Source organism: Aplysia californica, unplaced genomic scaffold, assembly GCF_000002075.1.
Source record: "Aplysia californica isolate F4 #8 unplaced genomic scaffold, AplCal3.0 scaffold00649, whole genome shotgun sequence".
Classification (NCBI taxonomy): Eukaryota; Metazoa; Mollusca; class Gastropoda; order Aplysiida; family Aplysiidae; genus Aplysia; species Aplysia californica.
The window spans coordinates 113,288-134,731 of record NW_004797919.1 but is presented as its reverse complement, the minus strand read 5'-3'; the positions used below and the strand labels follow the sequence as shown (position 1 = coordinate 134,731).

The window sequence follows — 21,444 nt, the reverse complement described above, 5'->3', positions numbered from 1 at the left end:
TATATATATATATATATAACAAGTGAGTGAAGACTAAAAGCATCACCTTCCCCTCCCTAGAGCACAATGAGCGAGTTGGTAACAGATGAGGCATGACCAAGTCTGACGACAGTTGACGGGAGGAGCGGGGGATGTGCGGTGTGACAAGGCTGCCGTCACCGTCATTAATGAAACTGATTGATGATAGTGAAGCAGATGATGATGATCATGAAGACGATAATAAACTGGCATTACTGGCACATCAACAATAGTCAGTGATTATGATACATCTTTATACAGGATACTTTTAAATAGACTTATGTTCTGTGGATTATGATGAGATAACAAGTATTTCTCTGTCTAGTTAATAATAATAATAATGCCCCCAGCAGAGGGTTTTCAAAGGCACACATACAATGTTGATAATGTATTCAAACCACCAGATAACAGCAAAAATGTATAGAAAAAGTTCATAATCTATGAGGAATAATTTCTTGTCAAGTGAACATCTATAATACCCACTACAGAGACAAACAATACACTCCATTTCAATAAATAAGTGGCATAATAAAATAACTGTAATACCCTCTCTATTGCAGGACTGAAAAAATGATATCTTTTGTCAGAAGTAGAGCAAAAAATCTTGAGGGAAGAAACAGAAAAATCTCACATCAAAACAACACTTGTCAAATGCAAAGTGGGCACTGATATTATAGATAACCAGGCAGTTTTCAAGTAACACGTCAACGCAAGTGTCAATACAATCAGATAAATAAGGAAAAAACCATAGACAGGTTAAGCTGTACAAAGTTCTCACTCAGACAACAAATCGGGGGGAAAGGGGGTGGGGGGTGATGAACTGATGAAGAAGCCACAAAGCTCAAAGAGGGCTGTGTACACACCAAGACAACAAGCAAATAAAAACCGTTGCTCGGGGGGGGATCATATTCTCTTGCATCTGGAGCACAAACACACACCCTGAGGGTGCTGACAACACACAGTGAGGGCACGGACATGTGCAAAAACATAAAGCAAAGTCTAGAGCTCTGCACTTCTCAACCACAGCATTTGCCGTGTTCTTTTTTTCAATCAAAGAAATCTGCCCGACAACAGGAGAAGAGGAAACGTCTCAGAGACAATTTGATTCCGTGAATGCAAAAAGCAACAGTAAGAATGATTTGCACGACAATGAATACTCACACTTGTAATGCAACACACATACACAGACACAAACGGCAAAACATTTCCAATAAAAAAAAGTTCTCCACATCAGAAGAATGAACCTTCAGAGCTATACAAGTCCAATGTTCTATGTGCAGACAATCGAAATGACATCTCATTAATATTTTGGACACTCGAGACCCGAAGCGGAGTCAGGTTCATCATAATTCCCATGAGCGTTATATATTCACCACTGGCATTATATTAGCCAATGTGTTTGCCTCACATCTTGCTTTCATTCAAAAAACTCCCACCAGAAGAAAGCAAACAATCTGTTCCCTGACATCAGATCAGAACAGACATCGAAAAAATAAAAAAATCAACGGCACTCATTAGCAAATCCTTCTGCTAAATCAACCTCCTCTCTTGTCTATAACATTGGTTGGAACAAGAATCTGTTGGGAGTGAACAGTTCATGAACCATTGTCATCGAAACTTGAGAAACATCATACATCAGGACAGAGGAGCGAAACCTCTGATTCAATCAAAGAGAATGTGGGTCTGTTCAAACAACACACAGACGCCTGCTTCCCCTCAGATCAAAGCTAGAAGCCCAGCCACCAACTTCACCCCGAACAACATTTTGTTACAATATCAAAAGGTTGCATTTTATCATACTTGAAAGCTATTTCAGCTAAGCCTGTCACTAACATAAGGTTATACTTTCTGTACACAGAAGGCAAACTTTTCCTCAGACTACATGCCCGATACTTTTGTTTGGCAAAAAGAAGAGCAGCTCCATTTGACTCATTTTCCCTGAACTGACAGTTGCTGCATTTTTTTTTTTAACTCCCATCTGAGTGGCAGGTACTTGACTTGGTACCCATCTGTGACATCACAAAAACTGTTCTCCCTCAACTAAAACAATAATTTATGCTCACATTTAGTCCTCCTTTTATGAATGGACAGAGATATAATGCAGCCACACTGTCCCATAAGACCGGAACGTTTAACGGAATCACAGCAAAACCCAGTCATAGACACATAACAGATGTTGCAACTGAGATGCCCAAGGCAAAACCAATGATAAAAACCATTGCCATTACATTGAAGCTAACAACTGATTTACTGAAGAATTATTACATCCACAATAAAAGGTAGGCATTCAGCAAGAGTCTATATGACTGCTCGAGCAGCTGTACTGTTGAGACTCCGAGATCAAAGGGCGTCATTCTAAAAATCCAGATAAAATACATTTCATATTAGTATTAGGTCAATGCTGCTTGGGCTCAAGATTATAAAGATCTACATTGAGGACTACACCTCTTCTCTCCTCTCTTGTATCTATCATTGCTACCTCATTGTCAGGAGGACATTCTGTATCAATGACATTCAAAATTAAAATTCTTTAATTCTTTCATATTCACTGCAAATGACCTTCATTATACAGATAACTTTTTACCTCTTAGATACCTGAAAAAAGCAACATATACAAAGCAAACGGAGCTTATAAATATAAAGAAGGAAAAAATACAAGTCATGCAAAAACAGGCACAGTAAACACAATGAGACTTAAGTCTTCCAACAAAAAGATAAAAGCTGCACTTTAGGGAAAGAAGACAAATAAGAAAAAACTATGAAAATTCTACAAAGAAAAAGACCCCCCAAAAAATCTTTCCTTTTCCCAAATCATTCCATATCAGTTAAGATGCACAGGAGAGAAGGGAAACTACAACTCCTGCAAGCAAACCCAAACCAAAAATAAAACGTAACTCTATACACCTAGAGGAGTCTGTCTGTGTCCGAGTCTGACTGAGTAGGTTACAGTAAGTCCTCAGCCAGTTCTTGCTCAGTGTCCATCCGCTCAATTTGTGTCTCTGCCCTGGGTATAATGCAAGGGCATGCTTCCTAAATATCCTGTGTACAACAACTACGTAGCACAGAAGCAACGCCCTGACCCCTCATTTCTCCAGCGACCGCGAATGTTGAGCTCCCAAAGCTCTCTCCGAGCTCCTTCACACACATACGCACACACAGGGCCAAAACTAAAGAACTGACCATCCCCAACTGTTCACATATCCATACGAATACTCCTCCTCACTATCCTGCCTGGTATATAGCACTGGTGTCACCTCTACCAGACGTCAGTTCGAGAGTTAGGGTCAGGTACATGGGTGGGGTGGTAGGGGTGTCCTTTCTTTAGTCTAGCCCTGGTGGTATAAACACAATATGACTCTCTCAACCTTCACTACAACATACAGCAACAGGTGCGGCTGTAATCTGTACAAAAACCCGTCGTCAGTCAGCATGCAGTAAAAAAACTTCCTGTCTTAGGCAAAGCAAAAAGCAACAACTGGCGCTCTAAGCAAAGCAGTGGAACTGGCGCGTCTTCACAGGACTGATCTGGTATGCGGCAAACACTCCCGGGGGTGCTGCAGGCTGCGCCGTGGGCGCCAGGTATCCGGGGGGTCCCGCGGCGGCAGCAGCAGCAGCAGCGTAGTGCGGGTGTATCTGGGCGGGGTAGGTGGTGGCCAGGCCGGGCGGGTGCAGCACGGGGACCGGGTGCATGTGGGCCGGCAGGGGGTGGGACGAGTACTGGAGCTGGCGGGGAGACTGGTGGGCCGGGGGAGGGGCCACGCTCGGCGAGAACGCCCTGAGGAACACAAACAAGAGTTTGAGTTTAGTGTTAGTTAAAAGAGTTTTACAGCACTTGAAACAGAAATAGGTCATATAAAAGCCAAAAATTAGTGGTGTTACCAGACAGTGATATAAAAAAAAAACACGGAGGAGAGATAAGGACGATAAGTGTTTGAAGACAAAGAAAGAGCAAACCACACCAGAACACCCTAAGGGACAAAAAGGGAGTTTGAGTTAAGAGAACTACATCGACTCAATAGCAGTCATTTAGGGCTTGCTTGTTCAAGAAGAGAGAAGCACATCGACACAATTATGGTCATTTAGAGCAGAGAAAGAGGAAGACTAAATGACAGAAAAAACACTTGGAAAGAAAGCAAGTAGGACCTACCAGTAGCACCCTCCAATCACATGCATCTAATTCAATCAACAAAAAGGAAAAAGACAGGAATACAAAGTCTTAAATAAAACTTAACGCTTAAAAACTTTGATATCTTGTTGAGCGAAAGTCTCTAGCAAGTCAGTCCTACAGTGTCCCTATTTCAGTAGGAACCCTATTTCAGTAGGAAGAGTTTGAGTAAGACAGAAACAATTGATGAGAAAGAAAAGTAGACGCACATACCAGAGATTCTTTCCAGCCACCAGAGTATTACTTGGCAGAAGATAAGAATAGAAACTCTAAAGAAAAAAAAATAGCAGCAAACTCCACAAGGACACCACTAACCACACACTAAAAATAATAAAACATTAAGAATAATAAAAAGATAAATATCTCAATGGCAATAATGGTCATTTCAAGCAGACAGGAAGCAAAACTGACCCAATAAATCCACAGAGGGGGTTAAGGTACAATCGAACTTTCAACCAGCATCCTTCAACCACCCAGATACAAAGTTTTGAAACAGACAAGCCCCGACATCTCATCAAAGGCTGTTGTTTCACTCTATCCTTTCGAAAGACGGACTTATGCTCCAGCTTACCCAAACTGTGTGATAGAAGCAGAAGAGGGCAATGCCATCTGCTGGTGTTGATGGGCAGGCAGCAAGTACTGGTGCAGGGGAGATCCATGAAGTGGGGCCATACGCCGATAGTCTCTGTGGACGGGTCAAGGAAACACGTACATTAAAACAACAGCACAAATACCAATTGTTGTTGTTCCTGAAGTAAAGAAAAAAGTATATCGACACAACAACGGTCTCTTAGAGAACGGAAATGGTAAGATATAGACAGAAGAAGTAAAACGAAAGAAAAGAAGGACTCAACAGTGGCACCCTCCAACCACCAATACACACCAATACAATGGCACACATATCAATACAACAGCACACCAAACTGTGTTAAAACGAGAGTAAATGGAAATCTGGTGTGAACACTCCGGGTCTTTCAGATTTTTTGCTCAGAGAGTCACAGGACATGCGGCAAGAAAGCTGCCCCCCCCCCCCCCCCCCAACAAATACAGTCAGCATAACACACACAAACTTTAAAAAATAAAAAAACTGAGCCCCTTACCCATGTACGTCGACCTGTGAGCCAGTGTTGAGCAGCACAGGCTGAGCCAGCTGTACGGGGGACAAGTGACTCATGCCCGAGCTGCCCGCCTGCTGCACGCACAGACGCATGTTGCTGGCCCGGCTACCCGCCAGGTGCGAAGCCGCGCTCAAGCTGGGTCCAGGGCCGCCAGCCGCTGAGAGACTCCCAGCACTCACGTTGACGGCAATCTTGGCCGCTGTGGCTGCGGGGATGGCCCGGACTGTGGGTGACACATATGCCAGTTTTCCCTGGGCGGCCGCTGAGCTCAGCTCCAGCTGGACGTCAAACGGTGTGAGTTTCTCCAGCTTGGGAGAGCGGACGCGCAGCCGGTCCTTCTCCGAGAGCGAGGGCGCAGCCAACAGTTCCTGCTTGGGGATGTAGGGGCTGACCTTGACATGCTGCTTGCTGTGGTGGTGGTGCTGGTGGTGCTGGTGGTGGCTGCTGCTGCTCTGGCTACTGCTGGTGGTGGTGGTCACGCCCGAGGCACGCTGGTGCACCGAGCTGCTGGCGCTGTCCGAGCCCAGGAGGTGAGGCAGACTGCTGCTGCTGCTAGCACCACCAAATGACTGTGGGAACAGAGGAAAGTAGTTAGATGTATCAATTGACAACGAAGAAAAGAAAAGAGAAAAGAGAAAAAAACCCTACTGAACTATTCAGACCCGTAGTGACAAGCATAGGGATTCAAAATCCACATACCACATTGTCCCATATATCTTGTATCAAGCCTTCCTAATGTTAGCTTCCAGTCAAGCACAATCCAGACAACTTTGGAAATCCGGACTTCTGGATTTATCCGAAAATTGGCACCTCTGAGTAGTTCATACAACTACAACGTAGATGCACACTAAAAATTAATATTTTGTTCTAAAACAGCAAATCAACATATTCTCAACTGAGTACCATGTAATGACCTGTCAAGAAGAAAGTGTCTACATTACACAAAAAATGTTCGTATTCACTAGGTTCATTACAACAGTAACCACTATGACCTATAACTATTATAAATTTGTTACAATACCGACTCCACATTAGGTGGAACACAGCAAAATTATGTTACGAGGCAATGCCTCCGAATTAAAGGTCCATCTCCAATTTGACCCAGCCAAGTACGAAGAATGTCTTGAAAGCTCATCAAACAAGCGGAGTTCAAGAACGCCCCGTTGGGAATATGAACCACAGCCATCCACATTGAACCCCAGCATGACACCAACCAAGCTAAAAGTATGCCCCGGATTCAGTGAATGCATGTGTGTATGTGTGCATGTCGAAGAAGGGTGCAACTTGCCTGTGTCCAGCCATAATGTCATTTTGTTCAGGCTTCCCTAATACTTTTATAAGGATTTTTCTGTAACTTATTTTCCACTACCTTTTTTCATGATTTTTCCCCAAACTTTCTACAGCCTCTTTCATAATTTCCTCCAACATTCCACTGCCTTTGCGAAATTTTTCCCTCACTTTCTACTGCCTTTTTCTTAATTTTTCCCTCAATTTCCACTGCCTTTTTCGTGATTTTTTCACTTTCCATTTCCTTTTTTCTTGATTTTTCCCTTAATTGTTTTACTCACTACTGACCTGAGGGGTAAAAATGCTGTGAGAGACGGGCAGTTTGTCCATGAGTTCGTGCTTGATGTTGCTAGCAGTAAACAGATGAGGCTGATGATGCTGCTGCTGATGATGATGAGGCGGCTGCTGTCGCTGAGCGCTGCTGCTGGCACCACCGATGCTGCTGGGGCTGCTGGCAGGGCAGGGCATGGCGGCAGCGGCGATCCCCGCCGCCAAGCTGTTGTTGCTGTGGGCCAGCTGTAGGCTGTTGTTGGCTGAGGTGGTGGCCTCCTCTGTGTCTGACTCGTGGCTGTAGGCCACCGTCAGGTAACCATCGTCTGGTACACGAGAGCACAATGTCAAGGTCAAAACAAAATTGACTCAGTTTTTGTTTGTTTGTTAGAGTAAAGAGAAGCACATCGACACAATAATGGTCAGATAGTGCTGGGAAAAGGTCAGACAGACAGACAGAAAGAACAGAGTAAAGTTATGAGGTAGGACCTTCCTGCGGCGCCCTCCAACCTCCCGCACGTCTTTTTTCTTCTGGCCTTTTGTTTTTATACACAGTTGAACCTGTCCAAGACAACCCCCTCGCCTCCTTAAACACAACGAGGTTTTTAATGAGGCAGAACCTCAACATCTAGCTCCAAAACACAAAGATTATTCTGTCATTAGCAATAAAGTGCGATTTGGGCGTAACCATCATCTGCCACAGAAGATCACAACATCAGGCTTGCATACTTTTTTAAAACCTTATAGGGACCCAAACGTTATAACATCAGATTTCCTAACAACAAATAACATTCCATTAACTCTTTCCGCACGTAGTTATAACATCAGATTTCCTAACAACAAATAACATTCCATTAACTCTTTCCGCACGTAGTTGTTTTGGAGTCTAGACGTAATGAATTTGTGACTCGATTCGGCTACACAAGTGATGTACAAAATAACTTCATATAAGCGTAAGCATCACTCAAAACGTAACATATGATATATCAAATTGAAGGAAATTGAATAAGGAATACATTCCAAATTGAAGCAAGGATTAATTTTGAACATAAGTATGCATTACAAGGGTTAAAAATGGCGATGGTGGTGAGAAAAATACATTTTGACGGAAAAACTACACACACTAAACATGTGAAAGTGAATCAGCATAGCTATCTTATTATATACAGGCCAAGAGCACACTCCATAAATTTCTGAAATTGCAGCTTTGTATTTGAATGCAACATTCCAATTTTTGTTTGAGTTATGATATTTATACTGAGTCCGGTTAGATCGTTTTGTTGATGCAAGACCGCAAGAACTAATTCATTTGTTTTTCGCTAGACTGACGCTTCGCCAAAGTGAAACTAGATGTTTTCGTTTCCTAAACCCTTTCCAAGTCTTCAAAAACAATAAAAAGTACTTATAAAGGATGAATCATGTTAAAACGAAACAAAACTGAGGCACCCCATCATACGTCCGCAAGGGGCGTGGACTCGCCATCCGGAAAGAGTAAAGTAGGACTGGTTTTCGTGTAGTGTGTGTTATAAGATAACGCTTACAGTGAAAATGCCAAATCTGGGACATCACCAGAAATTCATGACAGTTGGCAAGTCAACGACATACACATTATTTTTGGTCCTTTTGGAGGTACATTAAGATATGAGCTTACCAATTATCTTTATATAAGTCAAATCACAACATAACAGGTACAACAATAATATTACACCAAGACACTAAACTCACCGAAAGTCTGAACAAGCGCGGAGTCTGAGAAACTGGTAGGGAGGTAACCGAGTCCAGTCTTCAGGGTACTGTCATGTCGTCCACTGAAACGTACAAACACAGCATCCAAAATCAAACTCTTTGCCTAGCACAAATCGTTAGCTCGTGTTAATAATACGGCGTTTTAAAAAAGTAGCGATACATCGGAGCATGGCATAGAAAGTGTCAAGTGGTGGTGAGTGGTGGTGAGTGGTCACTCACAGCAAGCTGACACCTCTTAAACACAACTTTTCACAGAAGTTGATAAGGAATACAATGATTATTTCGACCAGAAACAAGAAGCTTAGTTTTAGTTCTAGTGATGGGAAAAAGAAAAAGGGACAGAAACTCTGCTGCGCCTTCCAACCACCCATGTTCTACACTTCGGACAAAGCAAAAATATCAACAAAGACAGAACAACAACAAACACCACCCACCTCCTGGGGTGCCGCGTCAAAGCTGTGCTCTCTGCCACACTCTGGTCACCGTCCTCCCTCCGAACGTTCTTCACCTGCAGGTAGCGATCTGACTGGTGGTGCTCACCTCCGGCCACCACGGTCTGCCTACTGCCGTTGCGGTGGTGGTGGTGGTGGCGGCCAGAGCGGGAGGAGCGCATGGTACGCAGGCCGTCCCCCTCGTCCTCGCTCTCCGAGCTGATGGTGATGACGCTGGGGTCCGGGCTGGGCGTGTCCCGGATCAGGATGTACGGGTGGCGCGGGGCAGGCTGGTCCTGCGAGCTGGTGAGGGAGACCGAGGGCAGCACAGGCCGGGAGGACACAGGCTGCCTCAGGTGCGAGGACGCGGACGACGACGCTGACGACCAGTCTGCCAGGTGCAGGAGGGCCGCTTCCTCGGCTGTCGGGACGGCCGGCACCCCCTGGTGGGAGCTCGACTGATCTATGAGGGCCAGGGGAGGGCTGCTCTCCTTTACACGCTTCTTCACTGGAGACAGCTGGGTAGACGGAACCTCCTTGTGATGTCTAAAGAGAAGAGAAAGATTATCCCAGGTGAAGACAATGACCACATACACTGCTTTGAATATTATCTTTTCATTTAATCTCCATTAATCATCCCTTTTTTAGTGGTACATGTAGATTAAAATTTGTTCTTCAAGGAGGAGGGGTTTCGAGGTTTGGATTTTTATTGGGTATAGTTTATAAAACACTACCACACAAGACAGCCTCCATAACCATAACATATAAGAAACAAAACCTTTTTGCTGACGCTTTTTAGTTTCACTTGTGCGAATCAGAATTCTAAAGCTTATTTTGCATTAGCGCATTGACTTGTGTGGAGAACAAATGAAGACAGATTTCTAGCCTGGTGTATTGTACCTGTAGCGAGTCGGGCGCTTGCTGCTCTGTGCAGAACTGTGGCGGGCACTGAGAGAATACGAGGTGGGGACCATGCCGATATTCCACTGTTGTGACGAAGTACTCTGAAACACACACAAACAAATAACACATTAGACATGGCATTCAACAAAGCTTATTTGTTTGAGCAAACAGAAAATCACCTACATATTACGGGTCTTTTACAGCCAAGAAATACTAAGGCAGGCAAACAGAAACAACAGAAGGGAAAAACATTAAAATACACCAGTGGTGCCCTCAAGCCAGTCACAATCTACCCAGCAAGAAAATGCACTCAGGCAGCTGGTAAAAAGCAACCAATACCAGTCTGTTCAAACCTCTCGACAAACGTTATCAAAGGTAGGCTTGTTCAATCCCTGACTACACATTTTTAAACCAGTACCTTTGATATATGATATATCAGAGACAACAAGATACTGGGAAATCGAAATGTACTTCTCCATAGAAAGAATCCTGAACAAAAAATACAAAAATTGACAGGGAGACAAGAGGCTAAAGAACTGAAAAAAATAAAATACAACAGAAAGGAGAAATGTGTCTGAGTGAGATTCAACAATAAACATGTAACTTTCCACTCTTTCATAGAACAAAGTATCTCAGAAAAACTAGCAGTATATGCTTGAATCCAGGAAAATATCCCCAGATCAAAAGGAAGGAAGAAGACAGGATAAATAAAAATAATCCAGTGTGAAAGACGACCCAACAAAATGTAAAGAAATTCTAGAACAAACAGGCAAATTATGAAGTAAAAAATTTTTTTAAATTAAAAAAAAACGAGCTTCATCCTCAACCGACCAATGGCAGCACAGCCGTGGGTGTGGAGTCAAAGGTGTCAGTGCCGACCATGATGGGCTGCCTCCATGCCTCGGGCGGCAGGCCGTCCTGTAAGTGGGGCACTCGTTGAGGGGCGGGGGCCAGGGAGGGCCAGGGACCCATCACCACGGGACGACTGCTGGCCCAGCTGCCGTGGGCATTCTGGGGGAAAGGAAAACAAACACAAACAATGACATTTGTTCTCTGAGACAGGAGGTAACTTTTGTCTAAACAATTCTGCTCCTTAGCAGTAACACCAGTCATCAGCAAGCTTGTAGCTATAAAAGTAGAGCAGGAAGCAAAGGGTTGTTCACCACAATAAAATAACAACCGTCAACCCAACAACAATAATATTAATAACTACTGAAACAATAAAAACAAATTTGCCTTACATTTGAGGGATCTAACGATGAAAGAAAAAGTCTTGTCCACCCAAAAGTCAACACCATTTCACTTCTCCCTCTCCAGACATTATATTCTACATTTCACATTTCTTGTAAAAATCATGCATGTCATACAATTTGGTCACAATCATAACACAATTCCCTTTATTTTCTGTTGTTCTGAAAAACTTTAGAATTCAACACTTACCAAAATCAACCTTATGACTTGAGAAAAAGTGATAAAGTCTCAATAATCAGATTTTAACCCATGCAACAAAATTCCGCAATACTGAAACAAGTAACAGGCGTCTAGAGACCATGAAAAAAATTGACTTAGGTAATTGTGTTATGACCGTGGTGATTTGGTCAACAGCTCCTGAGCTCATCTTTTTTTTTTCTGTTTTGTTACTATACCATCTCCTCCATCAACTGCAGTACCACATAAAGCCCCTGACAAATTAAAAATTCCATTACAACAATTACTTCACCTCACCATCGACAGTATTTCACCATTCTCTGCAACAGAGAGTTTTTAATGCATTTAATAAGACTCACACTTTCACCTTTATCTCTGCCCCAGTTACAGCAGTACAACCAGATATTCCTTTCAACCACTAGGTTGTCATCACTGGTTTTCACACCAACATTGAGTCGCAACATCAAAAAAATATAACGTATTTCACAGCCGTAGGAACTGGCCAAAAATATATATAATATATTCACACATAAATATAATGGAAATGCTTCAAGCACAGAAAAGCTACCTTACAAAAAAATGGCGCTGTACCAAGAAAGCACAATCTAGTTTTGAACAACATAAGGTAGACATTGTCACACAAGCATAAGTCTATGCCAAATAGTTGGAATAAGCCCCTGTCTGTACAGCTACACTAGCACATTCCTCTACACAGTCATCAAACAACAGGCTACAGCTGCATTCAGACTTGCTCAAGAAGAACACACAAACGGTTCATCCTGTGTTGGAAAAAAGCAAAATGGCACACAGCAAAAGCTAAATAATTCTAGGGCACACCCTTCAGTGCAGGGATTCATTTAGGTGGTAGGTTACAAAGCACACACATTAGGTAATAAATACGATTATGGGGGGAGAAAAATTAGTTTTGATGGCATAGTAGATAAATGAAGACAAAACAAATGGCAAGATTCTGCAATAAAACAACAATAAAAATTTTATGGAAAAGGAGACAAGATTCCTGTCCTTGAATACTGAAACAACAAGCAAAGACAACAGACCCACTATTGCAAAAACTAGAGAGTCAAAAATACTGCTGAAAGTCAGCATAAAATCCTGGTCAGACCATGAGATAAGACAGGGACAGAGTATCTCTTCCCTCAAGACTCGCAGACAACGAAAATCCCACACGAAAACAGAAACCAAATTAGAAACGCATGATGATGATCACCCTCTCATCCTTATCAGTGCTATAGTCTCTATAGTCTCTCCCCTTGTCCTCATCATAATCAATGTAGCTGTAATCATCACTCTCATAGCCTGTAACTGTCTTCAACATCATCACCATAGATATCATCATCTTCACCCTCTTTCACTACAACTGCAAACAATCTTTCCAAACTCACTTAAAGAATGTCTCTATCTACATCCCCACAGCTGAGCACATTTTAAAATTTTTAAAAAGCCCTACTAGAAGGACATTTGGCAACCATAAGAAAACATTTGGGACACGTGCCAAATTCTTCACACCTCCCCCCCTCCTGAATCTCATAAAGCCAAATGCTCAGTGAGACAAGGGGCCGACTTCAGACTATCAGATTGATAAAACTGATCCAATTATGCAAGGCAAACACATATGACAGGCAAAAAGCAACAAAAACAAGCTATTATTTCCATCACTCTTATACTGAAAAAATTCTGCTGGGAAAAAAAGTTGTTCCGTCGGTCATAACCTTTATGTATAGTATTATCACAAGAAAAAAAGTCTGCACAAGAACGAAAGTTTCATCTACGTTCATCAACAGCAAAGGTTTCACTTCAATTGCAATCCCTTTGACTTTTGACGGAAATGGTTTGAGTTGATGTTTGCACCCTGTAACTACGACGATACTGCTACATTTCACCAAGAACAGATTATAACAATACCGCACACACACAGACTACTAACTACTTTTAACCTATGCAAACCATAAGGGTGTGTGTGGGAGGCACCATCCATGTTTCAAATAAATGAATAAATAAATCAATTGATTTTTTAACAATAAATAAATAAACAGAATGTCTAAATAAACAAGTAAATAAAAAAATAAAGAAAGAAATAAAAAAGATTGACAGCAAAACAGCAGCTGACAGTGTTCAAGCTCCAAAATCAAAGCATGTATACACTAAAGCAAGACTAGATATGAAGAACACTACACAGGGATGATTGAGACAGAGAGAAGCTGAAATTTGTTAGGTCAACAGCTATACAAGGAGAGTAATGATTGACATGTACCCAGTATATGATTGAGAGAAAATTTGTTACAAAAAGAACAGCAGGTCACTCTAAGCTCAGCAAGAAAGTTTAAAAAAAAGTTATTAGTGTTGTACAAGTGGTAGAAAAACCAGTGTACATACAGCCATGAGAACTGGCCTGGCAGTTTCCACCATTGTGACAGGTGTGAGCTGCGAAGTCTGAAAACAAGTGGAACAGTCCTGTGTCATCAAACAGAATGGTGAGGGACACCAGTTCAGTTCTACATTGTGTCAGAAAAACCACTTCACTAAAGCATGACTTATCTGCAGTACCACTTCCGTATAGGGCTGGGCGAGTTCATTTGTCCACTGTCCTTAATTGTTTTGAAACACACGCATGTATGCACGCACGTACACGCACACACACACACAGACACTGGCGCGCACACACACATATCCCTTCCCCAAACTTATGGGGACCAACCTTCCATACAACCTGCAAGTAGGGTGTAGTTAAACCAGTAAATAAACCCAGAAAACAACATCACTAATTTGGCAGGACATAGTCCAGCCAGTGAAAGAACAAGCACTTTGCGGTACAGCTCAAACTACAAGCCATGGATTTCCTCGGTCCAATATCGACTTATGTCCAACCAGATCTGTTAACCACTGGTAAAGGCCAAAGATTTATTCGTTGTGAAGAGAAACCAGAGTTGCTAACCACGAGGGCTGCAGGGAATCAAATCTCCAGCAAGTGGTAGTATGAGATTAAAAGAGTTCAATCTGCATTTTAGATACTTTTGAGATATGAGACGCAAACGTAGACAAAACATTTTTCGTAGGTTTTTTTTTTTTTCAAAGCAGAATAGTCATTTCAGAACGAAATGTGGATAACAACATAGTATGTTGCAGAAACTGCAACAAATCGTGACTCAAAATACCCACATAATGTAGACAGAACCCTTTTAATCTAATACATCAAAGTGTCTTTCATGGCATGACTACATCGACACTTCACGCAGGAGAGATGCTAAGACACAAATGTCATCCATGAAGCTACCATAACGTGGAATGTTAAAGTGATATCTACAGAGTTCCTTCCCACAGGACTTTCGTCTAGCACACACTACACCTGGGGTGTGGACAAACAATAAAGTATTTTCATGGGGACACCAACACAAAGCTTTCACCACACTACATACAGCAAACACATACTGTCAGGTACAATTCATAGGTCAACAATTTACTCCACAGAAACACATCTCAACTCATCACAGGCACAGACTACATCATCACTAATGGTGCCACAATCAATTGACAGCTGCACTCTTTAACAGCAATATGAACAGTTCTAGAATGGACTCCGCCTTTTCAAATAAGAGTACCTTTACGAACTAAAATGGCCCTTGATCATAAGTGCTGTGATCACGCAAAGGTTCTCATTGATTGTCCAGACAGACTCAGAATCAAGTTCAAAGCCAGTCTCTCTCTCTCTCCCCTCCTCCCATTCCTACTCCCTCTCATCAGTTTCTGTCTCTCTCTCTCCCCTTTCCATTCCTACTCCCTCTCCCTCTCATCTCTTTCCCCTCTCCTCCTCCCCTCCCCCCTCCCTCATCTGAGTTTCTCGCTCACCTGGCTAATGAGCTGTGGCTGTATCTGTAGTGTCGGGGCAGGCTGGGTCACCATGGAGACAGCGCTGGGACGAACGGGAGAATTCAAACCTGCAAATGAAGCGTTGAAAAACACTATGAAATATCTGACCTTGATCATGGTACTTCATAAAATAACTGTTAAAAACCCCTACCAAGACAACACCTGGATTGCTCATGTGTCATGTTTGGGAAAGAACCCACATGTGGATGCATATTGGCCTTATAAGCAACTATTTTGAATGAAAATATCTTTAAAAATTCTATGTATACCACAGTAACTGTAGACATACAATCAAATGGTGTCTTCTCTCTCCTGAAAAAAACCCAGCTTTTTTTACATGTATCTGGCACACGAACCACTTAACTAACACCATCATGTGTTACAAGTATTTTTCCCTTGCATCTGACAAATGGCATAAAAAGTGCATTTGACACATATCTATTTGACATTGCATGGGCAATGTGTTTATGACACACAACAATCCGACACAGCAAAAATGTTTAACACACATCTAACATAAATGCGCAAAAACATTTTTTTGCACACACATCACAAAACCAGCATTCTCAACACCTTTTAAACACAGCAGCTAAACTCACCTGGCAAGGTCGCAGGCACCACCAGGGAGGGCATGCACAATGACTGTCGGAAGGGATCTGATCGGGCAAACTGACCCGAGGACCTCTGGGCAGCGGCGGCTGCGGCTGCCACCGTCTGGTTGAGCTGCTGGCCCACGGGTGTGGCCTGGTACGAGAGGTAGGGCCCGGAGGGCAGGGAGTACTGGAGGTACTGCAGGTCTGTGGCGCTCTGGCTGTGGCTGTTGGAGGAGGCCATCTGAGGGGAGGCAACAACATGGTCTGTTCATGTACTGCAAGACTAATAATATAAACAGCAAAATAACAATAATAAAAACAATTATAAATATAATTTGAAAAAGAAACAAATGGGGAAAATAAAGAATGCCCCAAAAGTGTGTACAAATGACCCATAATCTTAATCAAATCTATGTGTATGAACGAATCAGTTTATTTCAGTTCTCCAAATTACTGAAACAGGCATAAAGTAGGGGAGAAACAAGACAACACTGATCTTGAAAGGAAAACAGCGAGACTGAAGAAGTAATCACTGTGTATCCATGACTCACCTGTGAATGCAGTGCATTAATCTGGTTGTTGATCTGGTTGTTGTTGAAGGTCAGGGTGAAGTTACCGCTGGAGGAGGGGACCACCCCATGCATGACACTGCTGCAGTTCGATTCCATCAAGCGATGCGGACGCTTGTAGGCAATGTCCATGGCATTTAGACTCGCTTTGTAGCTGGAACAGACATCACGACAATACAATATTACAGAAAAAGTTCCCAGAAATGTTAAAAACCTATGTCCACCATCAAATAGAGCCAACGTACTGGTAGCTAAAATTATGTCCTCAGTATGCTATGAAGAACTAAGAAAGATTATCATGATAAACAAAATGACATTTATTAACAGTTGGAAAAAAGACAAAAATGAAAAAAAAATACAACAAATACCAAGAAAAATGTCAGACCAGCAACAAAAAAAAGAGCCCCCAATCCAATGAGCCCATCCATTGCAGAGTGAAGAATCGACAAATATCCCCCCACCATCATATAGTAAATACTGGCAGACCACCTATACTAAACAGTATCATGTTTCAACAAATGTTCTTTTTTATAGCAGGTCGTCCTCACATCCTTTACTCTGTTACACAACAAGGAAATCTGCTTGGCTCATAGAAAAATTTACAATGTATCATAAAGAATGATGTAAATGACTACAAGCTACCACTGTTCCTGAGCAGAAGTCGAAAAAGAGTGTGTGTCGTACACGTGTGCATGCTGGTCTTACATAAATGCTTGTCTTTATAAATAAATGTCTTACATGAGTAAGTGTCTTACATGCGTGCGTGTCCTACACGAGTCAGTGTCTTACACTTACATGAGCATGTGTCTGGCATGAATGTATGTTATTCAGGAGTAATGCATCTTACACAAATGTATATCTTAATGAAAGCATGTCTTATTTAAATGTACGTCTATGTATGTTTGACAGTGCTTGTCTTACATGAATATATGTCTTCCTTGAGTATGTGTCTTACATGAAGGTACGTCTATGTATGTTTAACATAAGTGCATGTCTTACATGACTGTGTCTTACAGGAGTATGTGTCTTACATGAATGTCTTAGTTTAGTATGGGGTTTTACAGCGCTCGCAACAGTAGAAGGTCATATGAGCGCGCAAAACAAGTTGGTTTATTTCTTGGTATGGTACTGGTCAATATTTATATTTAAAAATTTGAAAACGCTTAAAATCGAGTGTAAATAGATTTTAGATTTAAATTTAAATTTAAAACTACTTTCTGAATGACATTTCAAAATTCATAACTTTCCATAAAGGCCAATGGCCTTTATAAAATCCAAAATTCTGTTGGGATCAACGACGGAAAAAATGTCTTGCAATTTATTGCATTAAAAATATTTCCTTCGGGTCTCTTCGAAGTCTAGACATTCGGTTAAAATGTGTCTAATGGTAAAATCATGCGACACAGAACGGCTTCTCATCTCCCTGAAGGAGGTATTTGTATGTCTTACACGATTGCATGTCTTACATGAATTGACGTTTTACACAAGTGCATGTCTTACAGGAGGATGTGTCTTACATAAATGTATGTCTTACAGGAGTGTGTCTCACAGGAGTATGTGTCTTACATGAATGTTTGTTTTACACGAGTGCGCGTCTTACATGATTGTGTGTGGGTAGTCCTTGAGCCTGTCCAAGCTGACAAACTTATGTACAATAGCTTCCCTCGGGGTGATGCGGCGCTCTTGGTCTAGCGTGAGCATCTTCTTCAAAAGGTCCACAAAATCCTGGCGATCCATCTTCTCCACTAGCAGCTCGCTGCCCTCCATATCTGTGGGGACGTTGATCTGAACACAAAACAAATCAAATTTTGAATACAAAGCAAAACCAAACGTCACAAATAACAGTTGATCTGAGTCCAAACAAAAAGTCATCCTTAAAAGGAGAACTGTTTGCCTCTGAAAATTTTCAAAATTAAATTGCATTAGAAGGGAAAAAAATTGGAAGACCAGAAAAACATGGAAAAAGTAGAATCTAACGCTGCACCACTCCAAACAGCAATTAACAGCAACGATCATCTCGATCATCTCGTGTAGAGAGGAACTTACAGCAGAGCTTACAATATTCATAGTGCTCCACACACTTCCAACATGAACAGCAGCAGCTGTTTGGAGGGGGGACCTTTCGCCATACAGTAGAACTAGCCAAAGAAAACCCACAAGCCAAATTTGAACATCATCAAAGCTACAATATCAAACAACTTTCCTTTTGCAGTGAACATAGAAGGCAAGACTGAAAACGTTTGAAGCTTTAGAAAATGAAAGTCTTAAAAGAGCAGCTTAGCCCCCCCAACCCTCATCCATTTCAAAACCTAATCCATCACTTAATAAATTTTCTTTTCGCTACAAAGATTATTTATTTCCTAAAACTTTAAAAACCGTTACTTAAATGTAATCCATCTCTTTAATGACAAGTAAAATTTATGCTTAATGAATTGCGATCCTAAAAGATTGCCTTGCAATTCTCATTTGAAAAAATGGTCCCAGTAAATATTGTTAACAAAATAACAACAATCGTAACTAAAATGAGAAAAGATGAAAAAAACTGACACTTACATCCCTCCTCCTTACCTGGCCGATATCCTCTAGGCAATTGAAGATGTATTTACGGGCTTCTTTGGACTTTATCTTAGTTTCGTGCTCATGTTCTTCTGGAGACTAAAACCATAAAAAAGTAAAAAAGGTTAGACAAATGCATAATTAAGTGTTCCTTGTCATATCATATATAAAACACGCACAAACATATCATTTCATTAAGCATCTGTATAACTATAGACATACAGAAAACATGACTCAAAAATGTTCCTCTGGAGACTAAAACTATAAAGAAGGAAAAAGGTTAGATGAATGCATTGTAAGTGTTCCTTGTCATACCATATAAAACACACACATACAAAAGCACATCATTTTGTTAAGTATTCGTATAACTACAAAGAGAAAACAGTACTCAAAAAAGAGTTATCATCCATTCCCCATTTCTCAAGATGTCGAAGTAAATTTGTACACAAGCGACACAGGGTCAGATATATGTTTTAGGTTGAGTAGAGAGATAAACATGGACACAATAACAGTGACTTAGAGCTGCAGAGACAACAAATGGAGAGCTAAGAAGCACAACCTATAACAATCCACTTATCAAAATAAATAAAATGCACAAGTCTGAAAATTTCTTTCCATTAAATATGTAAACTTTTATTATCTAAACTGTGTCGATGGGGGTGCAAAACACCTACATCTAAAATATTTTTTTAAAAGGCACTGTGTCTTACCTTGAGTCTCCAGAAGGGATAACTGCCGTCAGTGTTATCTCGAACGAAGAAACGGTTGGTCTTGGTGGCGGCACTCAGCATGTGCTCTGCTGGCAGACCTTGTGTTTGTGAGATGTATCGAATCTGGGGGTAGGGACAGGTTGGTTTGAGCAAAAGAGAAGCACACTAGAGACACACCAACAATCGCATATAGTGGGGTAGGGGGTATGGTGAGGGACCGAAACCAGTGAACAGGAACAAGTATGACCTTCTAATGGGATCTAATGGGATTTTTAACAGGTGTGTTTATCAACAATCAGCATTCCAAAGGTGTCTTTTTAATTATTTGATTTATAAGGACAACAAGCTGCTGACTCATGTGCACAAATTTGTGACTGTCAGGGGGAAAAAAAAAGATCTCATATCTAGTGATAGCATCATTCACCTTTATAAGTATTGACACCCAAGTCTGGTTTAACGTTAGTGACAGAATTCTTTTTAATTGCAGAAGTCACAATTTCTTACACAGTACATCAAAACTAGACAGAGAAAAGCAACTCGACTGAGAGAAAATTTGGCAAGACAAACACGAGGGAAAAGTGTGCATTTTGGAATGTTCATTTGACTGCTTCTATGAGTAAAGAGAAGAGAGTAAGTAGCACATCAATGCAACGATGATCACTTCGCACTGCGGGGGAAAAAGTAAGCTAGACATACAGACAGTAAGACTTACAGGTGGCGCCCTCCCACCGCCTACATTGTGGGCTCAGTCCACTCACCTGGTCATACTCTGAGGAGCCAGGGTAAAGAGGCCAGCCCAAGAACAGCTCTGCTATGACACAGCCCAGGGACCACATGTCGATGGCTTCACAGAATGGAAGGCCAAGGAGAATTTCGGGGGCTCTGGGAAAAAAAGAGACAAAAAAGAGAAGAACGTAAGTATGGAGGTCGAGTAAAGTGAAGCACACAGACACAACTACAGTCTTTAAGTTGGTTTTCTTTTTTAAGTTTTAGTATGAGTTTGACAGCACTTGTACAATAATTAGGTCATAAATATTAGAAGGATGAGAAAAAAAGACAGATGTATCATACAAAAAAAGGAGCAAACCACACCAATGCACCCACCAACCAAATCACGCACAGACAGAACAGAGAGAAAGTAAAGAAGTAAGGTGTACCCATGGCGTCTTCTTTTGTTTTAGTGTTTTACGGTACTTGCAACACAATAAGGTTATATAAGTTCCGAAAATTAGGGGTGTTACAAGACCTTAACAAACCCAAAAAAGAAGGAGGGGAGATAAAGACAATAGATGTTTGATAGGAAAGAAGAAGCAAACCATACCAGAGCACCTGCCAACCACCTACGTGGCATCTTCAAACTACCCATTTAGAGTACTACACCACATCACAACAGCATCAACACTTCAAAAAGAATAAGGCAACTACAACAGTCACAGTGAAAAGAAGCTGAAGAACCTACTAGAACCAAAAATAGTACAGGGTGTAGTATCTTTGCTAGAACTTCAAACAACCATCCCCAAGGGGTCTAGTACGTAACCTGAACTCATTGAGTCAGAATCAGACAGAGAGAGAAAGAGAGGAGTTGGTTTTAGTAAGACTTTTACGGCACTTGCAACACAATAAGGTCAAATATAAGTGTCGAAGATTAGAGGTGTTACAAGAGAGTAACATAACAAACATAAAAAGGAGGAGAGATAAAGACGATAGTTGTTTAATAGGAAAGAAGGAGCAAACCACACCAGAGCACCCGCCAACCACCCACAAA

General features: G+C 41.6%; 1 protein-coding gene across 1 annotated transcript in view; it reads right to left on the bottom strand.

The window, feature by feature from the left end:
• Positions 1 to 473: 473 nt before the first annotated feature.
• Positions 474 to 21,444, bottom strand: part of LOC101854531 (homeodomain-interacting protein kinase 2) — a 50,134-nt gene continuing 29,163 nt past the window's right edge. Inside the window, exons 5-20 of the mRNA XM_005107996.3 lie at positions 20,438 to 20,561; positions 19,680 to 19,802; positions 18,967 to 19,068; positions 18,014 to 18,198; positions 16,396 to 16,567; positions 15,851 to 16,085; positions 15,231 to 15,319; positions 13,761 to 13,817; positions 10,770 to 10,949; positions 9,936 to 10,039; positions 9,039 to 9,581; positions 8,584 to 8,666; positions 6,877 to 7,184; positions 5,284 to 5,870; positions 4,755 to 4,868; positions 474 to 3,793 (exon numbers count right to left, since the gene is read on the bottom strand). Coding sequence (XP_005108053.1) covers positions 3,502 to 3,793; positions 4,755 to 4,868; positions 5,284 to 5,870; positions 6,877 to 7,184; positions 8,584 to 8,666; positions 9,039 to 9,581; positions 9,936 to 10,039; positions 10,770 to 10,949; positions 13,761 to 13,817; positions 15,231 to 15,319; positions 15,851 to 16,085; positions 16,396 to 16,567; positions 18,014 to 18,198; positions 18,967 to 19,068; positions 19,680 to 19,802; positions 20,438 to 20,561 — 3,298 coding nt within the window. The 3' untranslated portion in view covers positions 474 to 3,501. The remainder of the gene's footprint in view (positions 3,794 to 4,754; positions 4,869 to 5,283; positions 5,871 to 6,876; positions 7,185 to 8,583; positions 8,667 to 9,038; positions 9,582 to 9,935; positions 10,040 to 10,769; positions 10,950 to 13,760; positions 13,818 to 15,230; positions 15,320 to 15,850; positions 16,086 to 16,395; positions 16,568 to 18,013; positions 18,199 to 18,966; positions 19,069 to 19,679; positions 19,803 to 20,437; positions 20,562 to 21,444) is intronic.